The 13,150-nt window shown below is 39.9% G+C and overlaps 1 protein-coding gene across 14 annotated transcripts in view; it reads right to left on the reverse strand.

The window, feature by feature from the left end:
• Window positions 1-512: 512 nt before the first annotated feature.
• The window catches only part of CDC42SE2 (CDC42 small effector 2), a 112,085-nt gene continuing 99,447 nt past the window's right edge, over window positions 513-13,150 (reverse strand). For 7 of the 14 annotated variants that reach the window (XM_081500270.1, XM_081500272.1, XM_081500267.1 and 4 more), the window contains 3 exons: window positions 12,038-12,139; window positions 3,574-3,689; window positions 513-3,058 (listed from right to left, as the gene is read on the reverse strand). In XM_081500270.1, coding sequence (XP_081356396.1) covers window positions 3,591-3,689; window positions 12,038-12,139 — 201 coding nt within the window. In that variant the 3' untranslated portion in view covers window positions 513-3,058; window positions 3,574-3,590. Of the gene's footprint in view, window positions 3,139-3,573; window positions 3,690-12,037; window positions 12,140-13,150 lie in introns of all 14 variants that reach the window. The other 7 variants (XM_081500276.1, XM_081500278.1, XM_081500274.1 and 4 more) reach the window with 1 other exon arrangement.

Raw genomic sequence — 13,150 nt, forward strand, 5'->3', positions numbered from 1 at the left:
CCATTTTCAAGATCTAACAACTCTAAGTGATCTGTTGTCAATACTTGACCGACCAACCACACATTCAAGATTCTCTTAACAGTATCTGGTGAGTGTACAGATCTGCTCTGTTCTAAATCAGTTTCCCAACTAGGGCACTCTGACAATAGGTCTCGGGGGCTGATACGTAGCAGCCCCCCAGACTTCTGCCCTCACGAGGAAGGGCTACCCCTTCCTCAATTTCTGACATCAAAAAGTACCTCTAGACATTTACAAAATGTTCCCTGGGGAACGAAACTGCCCACACTTTCTGTGACAATGGAAATATTCTGTAACTCTCTAATATGATAGTGTGACTGGGAAATAGAATTCTTACCTTTACTATTAAATCCTACATATATACTGTGAGGGCTTCAGCATGAAAAACTGAGTTGGATACCTTTGTTTAGTAGTCATAACTCAAAAGTCACTTACAGCACCTTTTTAGCATTTCTTGTGTTTATTAAATATTCCCTAGAAAGAAAATAACCAAGTCAGGATTGAAAAACATTTATTGAATCAAAATCAAATACTTTTTTATTATCTACAAGCCAACACTGAACTTACTTTATTCAAGAATGAACACAATGTACAAAAAAAGTATGCTTATATTATAAAAATATGTCAATTTTATCTCCTGGGTGCTGAGCAGAAGTCATTTTAAACAAAATCAAGGCAAACTTGCTTTCTATAATAGAACTGCTATAATTTAATAACAAAAGTGAAAGCTAATATATACTCACAAAGTATCTTTAAAGGCCCACTGATAATGCTGCATCGGAAATGCTGAACCCAATCAGCATAGTTCACATTTCCACTCTATGCTCATTGGCACCACTTCATGCCTACATCACAGGAAAGCACCTCTTTTAAGAACGCATGTCATTAGTTAACAGTTGTTAGCACATGTTTCAGCAAAATATTAACAGTCAATTCTATTTAGTTAGCGTCAATTTTCAAATGAGACACATTGTTATCGGGAGCAAATGACATCCCAAGGTTTAAAAACCCACTTATCAATGGGGAAAAGGGGACTCCCTAAAAAAAAAAACTGTGTCCAAGGTTAGTATCTTAAAATTCTTAGTAATTTTCTTATTTCTTGAGTCATTATTGGCACCTTCCTTGGCATGTGTTCCTGCACACGATGTGGCTACTTGTGCCTGTCAGAGGCAGCTGCAGAACAATTAGAGGCTAAAGAGTGCAGCCTTTGGCTTACCATGGAGACACGCTCCAGTACTCACTGGAGAATTTGGTCCTTGGAGAATCAGGAAAGCGAGCAATTGAGAAAAAGAATCAAGTCCAAATCATGAAGTAGGGAAAAGGGACCAGGGCTCCCTGTACTGTTCTAGGAGTTACACAATTATAAACTCTGTACTAAAGTCAAAATAGAAGTAGACTGACTAGCATTATCACGGACAACACTAAAACAATCCATCTTATTTAAAGAGCGTGCACACTGCAGCGTCCCTGTCAGGACCCTGACTGCTGAACAGAATGACACTGGTAGTCAAGCAAAATCCAGAATGTAGTATCAACACAATTAATGACATCAAATGAATTCAAGTTTAGAAGTAAATTGCAAAAATGCCTATTCTGATTGCTAAGCATAAATGTTTTTTCTTGACAGATTCTCTGAGATTGACAGCTGTGAAGATCAAAACTGCAGAAATAAAGGACTGAATAATCTAGTGCCTGCTGTATAGGGTAACTTAACTGGGGGAAGAAATAAATCCTGCCATGTTTTGCCTCTATAAACCCAGTATTTATTCACTTACCTATTTAATAAGAACTTGTGACTAAGGTGAAGAGAACAGATTTCTCTGTCTCTATGCAGTTACCTAATTCCTTACCGTTTCCTTCCAGTTAAGCCCAATTTCCTGCAGGAAATGTTACTCTTATGACTGTTAGGGCTAAACTGGACATAGGATTTTAAATTTCTAATGGAAACCAAACCACTACCAGGCTTAGCACTACACCCTTATGTGAAAGGAGGAGCATTTATAGAAATACAGTTTGTGAAGAACAAACACTTGCCCAAGGATTCTCGGCAATACCTTAAGTCACCATGCAGGTTGTTCTCACAGGCAACAACAACAGCCAGATCAACAGCTGCTCCTGGCAACTTCCACTGTCCCGAAACGTGAACATGGAGAGGCCCAATGACTCCAGAGTCTGCACTGAGAGGCTAAGAAGCTCAACAAACTGCTACTGGAAGCCAACTGGATACCACAGTATTAAACATAAACAAGTAAAAACTGAGACGAAGCACACAAAGAAATGAACAGCTACTAAAAACATGATGCTCAGAGTCAGACTGGATGAGGGTATTACCACACACTCAATAGATAACCACACTTGTTTACAATCCCAGGTCCTTGCTCGCAAATAAATAGATCGAACATTTACAACAGAATGAATGCTTTATGAATGCAAGCTTTTCTTTTATTATAATTCTAACTAAATAAAAGTCATACTTCTAAAATAAGCTACAAGTTGCCTTTTTCTGTGAAACTGATGTGACTTGGTGCCACAGCTCACCTTTCTCTAATAGCAGCAGTATCATCCACCCATGGCAGCCAGGAACTGTCCATCCTGGCATCCTGTGGGGTCCCACACAAGCAACTTCATAAAGCATGCAGACACTACTCTGCTGCAGTTTCATATGAACAGAAATGATCATTGTGCTTACAGGTCGCATACCTTCCAAAATATACATAAATGGTGACAAATTAACAAATAGAAGCAGGTCTTTGCTTACCAATAAAATCAATAAGGCAGAGGGGTTGAAGGTGGAAAGAAAAATGTGGGGGAAGAATGTAAAACAGTGCTAGCATTCACAAAAAAAGATCATGCTAAAATCAGATCCATACTCATAAAAATCAAGAATTAAGCCACAATCCAAAGAACTCTGTCCATGAGTCCAAAGGCATGCATGCCAGCTGAAGGAAATGCAGGATTCTTCTGACAAGTTTCTTCAGAGCAGAACAGGAACATGTCACTGGAGCAATCACAACAGGGTGAACAAGACACCATCACACTTCTTTTTTTGTAATTGAAAAGGAAAGAAAAGCAACCATGACAAATTAACAGTGGGAACAAAACACAGAAATTCACAATGACCTATAAAACCAAAAGAAAAAGCCAAATTATACTTTAGCGGTTTCATGCTTCCACTTAGAAGCTATCTTTTAAATTTGAAAAGTTTATTATGATTAATGGTGTTAAGTATAAAGTTACTTCACCACACATGGGATTTCACACAATATCAGTACTCAGTAACTTCATTCATGTTTAAAGGACACATAAGAGATATCTTGTCACTAGAATCTCAGTCACAGGCTCCCTCAGAACAAGACGCCTGAAAGCATTTAAAGTTTCTCATAAGGAAAACAACAATCTGAAACTAACACCCAACTGCTGTAACTGACTATGAACAAAATATTTTTGCCTTTTCTAGTAAGTTCACAATTTTTTTTATAAGACTTATGTTTTGAACTGGAGTCTGAACTAAGCCTCTCCATGTTGTCAGTGGCCGTGGGGCTCCGAGGTACTCACTGAGGAGAAGTCCGGGGCTATCCTGCCTTGGTGTCCACCAGCTGCATCTGCACGTTGGCGGCCATGCCACCCCCATAGCCCCCCTTGGACTGCATCTGGTTCTGAATGGAGCTGACCTGAGGCAAGAAAGGAAAAAGAAGAGGTCAGGAACTAGGGCCACTGCAACCAATCAATTCTTTTAACAGTTTGGCTGGGCTGCTTTTCCCAGAAGGATACTTTATATAGAAAAAAATACATATATCTTTTTATAGACTTAGAAACTGTTTTCATTATATGGGGAGTGGTAAGCTGGTGGTTGAACCATTCTTTTTTTTTTTTTTTTTTTGCCAAAAGACCCCTGACTCCACTTCCCTATTACAAAAAAAAAGTTTTGTAGTTCACAAGGTACTTTGCTACATTTCAAAACCTGTCAAAAGGATAAAGATGAATTCAACTTTGTTCCTCAACCACCTTAATTTACAACCACCTCACATATACAATCACCTCAATTTCTTGGATTAGAATCAGATACAAAAATAAAGTAGGAAACTGAACCAAAGATAATTTTTAAAAGTCCATGTGGTAAAATTTACATAATATAGAATTGTGTGCATGCTAAAAGTCACTTCAGTCGTGTCCTACTCTCTGCAGTACTATGGACTGGAGCCTGCCAGGCTCCTCTGTCCATGGGATTCTTCAGACAAGAATATTGGCATGAGTTGCCATGCCCTCCTCCAGGGGAATCTTCCCGACCCAGGGATCGAACCTGCATCTCTTAGGAATCTCCTTCATTGGCATGTGAGTTCTTTACTACTAGTGCCACTTGGGAAGCCCTAATATAATCTTAGTAAAATTAATAAAATGAAAAAGGGTAAGAATTCAAATGAGGATTCAAAGACTTGGAATATTGAAAGGAAGCTTAGCCAGAGGCCACACCCCAAGAGCCAAGTCTGCATACTGAGAAACTGAATAGTATACCCTTTTCTCCTGTGAGCCCAGGGGACTCATTCTCTCCAGCTTTTATCACCTGATTAGAGCCCCTGAACTTCATTTGACTCATCCTCTGCTGAGCCCAGGATGTCTCCCTAACACACTGGGGGATTTTTGCAGAAACCTGTGGTCAGCAATTGGTTATGTAAGAGAAGACTGAAACATCTCTAGTCAATAATGAGTTAATACCCTCAGAATAGGCTGCTTTCAGGTTTATAGAATCACTTCAAAATATGACATCATGTAACCCTCACAACAGCGCCAGGAGGAAGCAGTTAAGAGTGAACCTGGGAAAGCCTAGGCATTTTACCCTCAACCCTGATAAAGGTAGAACCCCAGGCCTGCACACCCCCTTTACCTGTGACCGTGCTGTGTGGCCGCAGTTGTGCCACATACCCTCCGGGACACAGCCCTGCCCACCAGAGGGACAAGAGCCTGCTCCACCTGCCAGGGGCAAAGCACCGGTCTCGCCACCAGGAGGCTTCCATAAGCCTCAGGACCCCGCGGGGAAGACACTACAAGCAAGAGGAACTACGACCCTGCGGCCAGCATAACGGAGCCCATAAACACAGACAAAATGAGACGGCAGAGAAATGTTTCGGACGAAGGAACAGGATAAAAACTCACAACAAACAACTAAATGAAGAGACAGCTACAAAAAAAAGAATTTACAGTAATGATAGTAAAAATGGTCCAAGATCTTGGAAAAAGAACGAGGCACAGGTTGAGAACTTACAAGCGATGTTTAACAAAGAGCTACAAGATGTAAAGAACAAAGAGACACCAAGAATACAATAGCTGGAATGAAAAATACACTAGAAGGAATCAACGGCAGAATAAACGAGGCATAAAAAATAAATAGCTGGAAACAGAATGGTAGGAATCACTGTTAAGGAACAGACCAAAGAGAAAACAACGGAAGGAAACAAGGACAGTCTCATGCAACACACCAACATGTACACTATAGGGGTGCTAGAAGGAGAAGACAGAAACGGCCGGAGAAAGTATCTGAAGAGGTTACAGCTGAAAACTTCCCTAACGTGAGAGAGGAAAACACTCGTCTAGGATGCGCAGCGTGGCTCACAGATGAACTCAAGGAGAAACACAATGAGACACACTGATCAAACTAACGAAAGACAAAGAGAAAATAACAGCAGTAAGGAAGGGCACACAAAATACACAAAGAAATCCCATGAATTTATCAGCTGGTTCTTCAATATAAACTCTGCAGACCAGAAGGGAGTAGCACTATATATTCAAAGTAATGAAAGACAGAGATGGAAAATCTCTATACAGTCAGCAAAAACAAGACCGGGAGCTGACTGTGGTTCAGATCATGAACTCCTGATTGCAAAATTCATGCTTAAGTTGAAGAAAGTAGGGAAAACCACTAGGCCATTCAGGTATGACCTAAATCAAATCCCTTACATTATACAGTGGCAGTGACAAATAGATCTGATAGACAGAGCGCCTGAAGAATTATGGATGGAGGTTTGTAGCACCATACAGGAGGTGGTCATGTGCAAAACCATCCCCAAGAAAAAGAAATACAACAGACAAAATGGTTGTCTAAGGAGACCTCAGACCCAATCATGGGTATGAAAATGAAATGGTGATTAGAAAATGTCCAACAAATGGAAGTCCAGGACCTGATGGCTTCACAGACAAATTACATCACATGTTGAGAAAAGAGTTAACATCTATCCTTCTGAAACTCCTTCCAAAGGTCATTTTATGAGGCCAACTTCACCCTGATACCAAAACCAGACAAAGATATCACAAAAAAAAGGAAAGAAAATTACAGGCCAATATCACTGATGAACACAGATGCAAAAATACTCCAACTGTATATTAAAAGGATCATACACTATGATCAAGTGACATTTATCCCAGGGTTGTAAGAATTTTTAAAAATCTGTAAATCTATGTCACAATCCATTGTCACATTTATTCAACGAAGTTTTGAAAGTCCTAGCCATGACAATCAGAGAAGAAAAAGAAATAAAAGGAATCCAAATTGGAAAACAAGTAAGACTGTCACTGTTTGCAGATAACATGATACACGATACACAGAAAATCCTAAAGATGCTACCAGAAAACTACTAGAGCTCATCAATGAATTCAGTAAAGGTGCAGGGTACAAAATTAGCACACAGAAATCTTTTTCATTCCCATACACTAACAACGAAGACCAAAAAGAGGAATTAAGGAAAGAATCCCATTTACCATCACATCAAAAACAATAAAAAACACAGGAATAAGTCCACCTAAGGAGAAAAAAGACCTCTACTCTGAAAACTATAAGATGTTGATGAAACAAATCAGAGATGACACAGATAGCAGGATATATACCATGTTCTTGGATTGGAGGAATCAGTACTGTCAAAATGAGAATACTACCCAAGGCAATCTACATATTCAATTTGATTACTATCAAAATAGCAATGTCATTTTTCACAGAACTAGAACAAAAAGTTATTAAATTTATATGGATACAGGAACGACCCCAAATAGCCAAAGCAGTCCTGAGAAAGAAAATCAAAGCTGGAAGAAACAAGTTCCCTGACTTCAGACGATACTATAAAGCAACAGTAATCAAAGTAGTATGGTACTGGCACAGAAACACAGATCAATGGAACACGATAGCCAGAAATAAATTCACCCATCTATGGCCACCTAATCCATCACAAGAGGAGGTAACAGTATACACTGGAGAAAAGACAGGCTCTTCAGTAAGTGGTGCTGGGAAAACTGGACAGCTACACATGAAAGAATGAAATTAGAACCCTCCCTAACACCGTTCACAAAAATAAACTGGAAATGGGTCAGAGACTTAAATGTAATAAGGCCAAAAACACTATAAAACTCTTAGAAGAAACGATAGAACACTGACATAAATTGCAGCAAGATCTTAACGAATGGTACCTAACTAATTAAACTCAAAAACCTCTACACGGCAAAGGAAACCCTAAACAAAATGAAAAGACAACCCGCAGAATGGGAGAAAATATTTGCAAATGTGGCAACCAACAAGGGATTGATTAATTGCCAAAATATACAAACAGCTCATGCAGTTGTATGTCAAAGAAAAACCCCGTCAAAAAGTGGGCAGAAGATATAAACAGACATTTTTCCAAAGAAGACACACAGATGGCTGAAAAGCGCATTTAAAGGTGGTCAACACTGCTAGTTATCAGAGAAATGCAAATCAAAACTACACTGAGGTATCACTTCACAAGGGTAAGAATGGCCATCATTAGAAAAAGTTTTCAAACAATAAATGCTGGAAAGGGAGTGGGGAAAAGGGAGCCCTCCTACTGTTTATGGGAATGTAAACTGGTACAGGCACCACAGAGACCAGTATGGCTGCTGCTGCTGAGTCGCTTCAGTCGTGTCCGACTCTGTGTGACCCCATAGATGGCAGCCCACCAGGCTCCGCCATCCCTGGGATTCTCCAGGCAAGAACACTGGAGTGGGCTGCCATTTCCTTCTCCAGTGCATGAAAGTGAGAAGTGAAAGTGAAGTCGGTAAGCCATGTCCGACTCTTCACGACCCCATGGACTGCAGCCCACAAAGCTCCTCCATCCATGGGATTTTCCAGGCAAGAGTACTGGAGTGGGGTGCCATTGCCTTCTCCGAAAAAACTAAGAGAACTACTGTTATGACCCAGCAATCCCGCTCCTGGCTGGGCTTACATCCCAAGAAACTGGAACACAAAAGGAGACAGGCACCGCCATGTTCACAGCAGCAGTATTTACAACAGCCAGGACATGGAAGCAACCTAGGCGTCCACTGACAGGAATGGATAAAGAGTACATGGTAGAGATATACAACGGATTTTTATTACTCAGCCATTTAACAGAATCAAAATGCCATCTGCAGAAATATGGATGGACTTAAGAGACTGTCATCTGAGCAAAATAAGAAAGACAAAACTATACGATATCTCTTATATGCAGAATCTTAAAAAAAATGGTACAAATGAAGTTATGTACAAAACAAAGAGTCACAAGTGTAGAAAACAATATTATTGTTACCAAGGGGAAAGGGGGTGAGAAGGATAAACTGGGAGGTTGGGACAAGGATAAACTGGGAGGTTGGGACAAGGATAAACTGGGAGGTTGGGACTATATAAAAAATAGATAACTATTAAAAACAAGGACCTACTGCATAGCACAGGGAATTCCACTCAACACTCTGTAATGACCTATATGGGAAAAGAATCTAAAAAAGAGTGGATATGTGTATAACTTATTCATTTTGCTGTATACCTGAAACTAATACAATGTAAATCAATTATATTTCAATAAAATAATTTTAATAATGAAATAATGCCATTCACAGTACCATGAACAGACCTAGAGATTATCATACTAAGTGAAGTCAATCAGAGACAAATATTATCACTCATGTGGAATCTAATTTAAAAAAATGAACTTATTTATAAAACAGAAAGATTAACAGATATCAAAAATAAACTAATGGGTCCCAAAGGGGAAACACAGAAGGAAGGGATAAATCACATACACTGGTATATATGAGAGGTAACCAACGAGGACCTACTGCATAGCACAGGGAACTCTACTCAATACCCCATGATAATCTATATGAGAAAAGAATGTAAAAAAGAAAATAGATATAATTCAATCACCTCATTCTACATCTGAAACTAACACAATATTGTACATCAACTATACTCCAAAAAAAGAATCCAAAGGCTTCAACTGTAATCCTAATTTATTCATTAATACTGTAACTCTGGATGAACTATTTATCTTCTGTGAATATCAGGTTTCCTACTTGTAAAATGATTAAAGATGATAATCTCTTCTAACCATATTACAGGGCTCCTTTCTCGTGCGATATAAAAATGCTGGGGCAGCTTCTGTTTGACTCTGGCCGTGCTGTGCGGAATGTGGAGGGAGGAAACCCATGACCCCTGGCAGTGGCAGAGTGGAGTCTTAGCCACTGGGCCGCCAGGGAAGTCCCCGCGGGGTATTTTCTTACTTTACCAAAACAAAGGCACAAGGTTATCTGCAAACTCTGAAGTGCTCTTAGTATATCCCATCTTAGTTTGTATCCATCAGAAGCATTTTAGAAACAGAGAATGAGAATCAGGCTAGATTGCTAGGAGCAGGAGGAATAGAAGGTGATGGCCTAACAGATTCAGAGTGAGGCAGGTTTAAATACATTCTAATTGAAAATAATAACAAAACATAAAATGCACAGCTTATTTGGGTCCAATATGTTTAAGGCGAGAACATGTGACTGGATCTTAAATGGGTAAGTTTTCACTCATTTACTGAAAAATTCACTTATCCGGAACTAACTCCAGTGATACCACACAAGTTGCTGCAATATCTATATTCACATGACTAAACAACTAGTTTAGGTAAGAGTATCTTAAAAAAGAAACTAAAATCTACAGGTCTGTTTAAGCAAACCTGCTCCGCCTGAGGAGGCTATGGCCCACAGCCTATCCGTTCACTTTCTGCTCCTTTCTGGCAACACCAGGTTTTGTGGCACGAACTTGGATTTTACTGTGGTGCCAAATAATTTCCTGCCTAACACAACAGTCTGTTATCCTAGACTTTATAGGTATCCTAGGCGTATTTACAACATCATCTTTATATTTTTACATGGTACATTCATAATGCCGTGCAGATTCTAAGAAAGACAAATCTGTTTTTCTTCCAAAAGTCAATTCTTTAATTTCAAACAAAAGAATTTGGATTTCTAGTAAGTGACCCTCATCACTTGTGTGAAACGTCGGGCTGGATGAGTTACAAGCTGGAATCAAGATTACCGGGAAAAATATCAACAACCTCACGTAAGTGGAAGATACCACTCTAATGGCAGCAAGTGAAGAGGGACTAAAGAGCCTCTTGGTAAGCATGAAGGAGAAGAGTAAAAAAGCTGGCTTAAGACTCAATATAAAAAAAGAAGCTCATGGCATCCAGTCCCACCATTTCATGGCAAATAGAGGGGGAAAATGTGGAAGTGGTGACATGACAGATTGCCTCTTCTTGGGCTCTTCCGACTCTTGCAACCCCATGGATTGTAGACCACTAGGCTCCTCTGTCCATCAGATTTCCCAGGCAAGAATACCTGAGTGGGTTACCATTTCCTTCTCCAGGGGAATATTCCTGACTCAGGGATTGAACTTGGGTCTCCTGTGGTGCAGGTGGATTCTTTACCAACTGAGCTACAAGGGAAGCTCTTTTTTGCCTACATTGTTAAATCTTTATGAACACAAGGAGGGAAGAAGATGTGTTGATGCGAAAGAAATTAAAATTCATCAGCTATAATAAATTTGAAACCATTCAATTTATCTTTGTCACAATGACCTTAATATTAACAACGGTTAACAGTCCATTTGGTCTCATCATTCCACACTGATCCAGGAAACAAAGCTACTGAACTGTATTTTAACAGCAACCTGACACCTCTTACATTTCCACAAAAGCAGTTCAGTGTACTTTTCCTACAGACTTAAAAGAAACAAGCTGTTTCCTTTCCAGGAAGCTACAAATGTCATCCCTTAGTTTACCCAGTAATTGTAGTGACAAACTTGTTTGCTGTATCCAGGATACCCATCTACCTACTTTACAAGTCTCTGTTCTCCTGTTAAGTCTTTTGTGAACACTGTCCAGTAAGTGAGCACACAACGCAGCGTATCTGTGTTGATGAAAGCCTTACTGACTCTCTGGTTCTAAACACTTGAGGGAACATTCAGACACACGTGCGTACTTGAGATCCGGGGGGAGAGCAGCTCTGGATACACGGTCATTTGCTTCAGGGCAAGGATGAGGCATGCCCCGAAAAACCCTCTATTGGTTGCTATTACATTTCTCTCTATTCCTCTTAGATGCAAATTAAGGCATAAGAGTTCAACTGAGTATATCTAAAGTCTCTTCTGAAGTTCACTGAAACTTCGATAAAAAAAGAGCAAATATGTACAAATTTTAATCCTCTGCTAAGTGCATGAGAACTTATGTTACAGTAATAAATAAACTGCAAGCATTCTAACATCAGATAATGGCTAATATTTTATAAGGTAAATTGGACAAATATATTTGCAAAGGCAACTAATTGAACTTAAGAGGCCAAAAAGGAGATTAAATATTACTAAAAAGCTGACCTCAAAGTTGCTGGGGGGGTGGGGGGTGGAAGGGATGGGGGGGATGGTGGCATGAGAATCCATGCGATAGTAACTTCCCTTCTGAACTCAAATCCTTTAAAAATTTTAAAGCGGTTATTCAGAAGAAATGTAGCTACAAAGAGTTTAGTACAAACAGAAAAACACATGGCTTGGCAAACTAAATAGATTTTTGCACTGTTCATTTTCTTCTCTTCATGCTCACATTAAGTATGTGTATTAAATGTCTGTAACTCACTGGGCACAGTGCAGTCATTAAGAACATATGCACTTGCCAGACAGGCACATATGACTATGCCCCAAGGCCCCGCCGCCTTGTTCCACCCTTGTACTTACAGAGTTCATCCCACTGAACAGGTCTCCTGATCCCACATGAGCTGTGTGCACGAAGTTCGTGGGCTCTCCAATCATACTTCGGTCAATCCGCCGGCGCCTTTTCTAAAATGTAAGGAATAATGTTCAGAAAATGGTCTTGTTAACAAAAACTTATTCTGGTAGATTTATACATTATGCACAAATGACTCTCTATGAAAAATGTTTTTGCCCAGGACAGAAAAATACCTAAGTCTTGGTATCACCACAACCATCTCCTACGATGGACTCCCCCAGAGAAATATATGCACACACAAAAAAAGTGGTAAAGCAAAATAATAGATTATTTAGAATTTAAAATAGATTATTTGATCTAACTTTGGCCATCCATGTATTTGTATAATAACCATTTAAATTTTATTCTTAAAAAAAAAAAAAAAGATACGTAAAAGTATCATCTGTAAGCATCGTTCATAACAGAGAAGACAGTGTGATGTAAGTAGTGAATTCTGAGTTTAAACAGAACATTCTACATCTCATCATTAAACACTGATGCTATTTTGATTGTTATTACTTCAATTATAGCCAACCCAGGGATGGCGGAGCCTGATGGGCTGCAGTCTATGGGGTCGCACAGAGTCGGACACGACTGATGCGACTTAGCAGCAGCAGCAGCCCTTTCCAACTGGAGTGAATCTGTCAGCTATTGGTACAGCGGAGGTTTGGTTCTAGTCCAGTCACTGATTTCTGGTCTCTTCTGGTGGTAAATTACAAACAGCCATCCGAGCTGTGCTTACCACCTCCCCCTCATTTCTGACGCCCACATCCCAGCAGCTTCCCAGGACTTCAGCTACAGGTTGCAGCAGTCCTTGCTCCAGCAACACGCCCTCCACCGCACTAGGGACACTTCCTCACCCTGCTGCTGTGTTCAGCTGAACCATCCAAGATTCTTCAAGAGATGACGGTTATTTTAAATCAGACCCAAGTTTCCCATGACTCCTTAGATTCTGTGATTGACTAAAAGAGGCCGCAGGCACAGCTGGCTTAGTGTCCTAATGCCAACTCCGTGCATCCCCATCTCCTTCCCTTTCAACAGAATACTTCTGAAAATGCCACCTGCATCAAAACTAAGGCAAG

Source organism: Giraffa tippelskirchi, chromosome 6, assembly GCF_054371585.1.
Source record: "Giraffa tippelskirchi isolate mGirTip1 chromosome 6, T2T-mGirTip1v1.2.pri, whole genome shotgun sequence".
Classification (NCBI taxonomy): domain Eukaryota; kingdom Metazoa; phylum Chordata; class Mammalia; order Artiodactyla; family Giraffidae; genus Giraffa; species Giraffa tippelskirchi.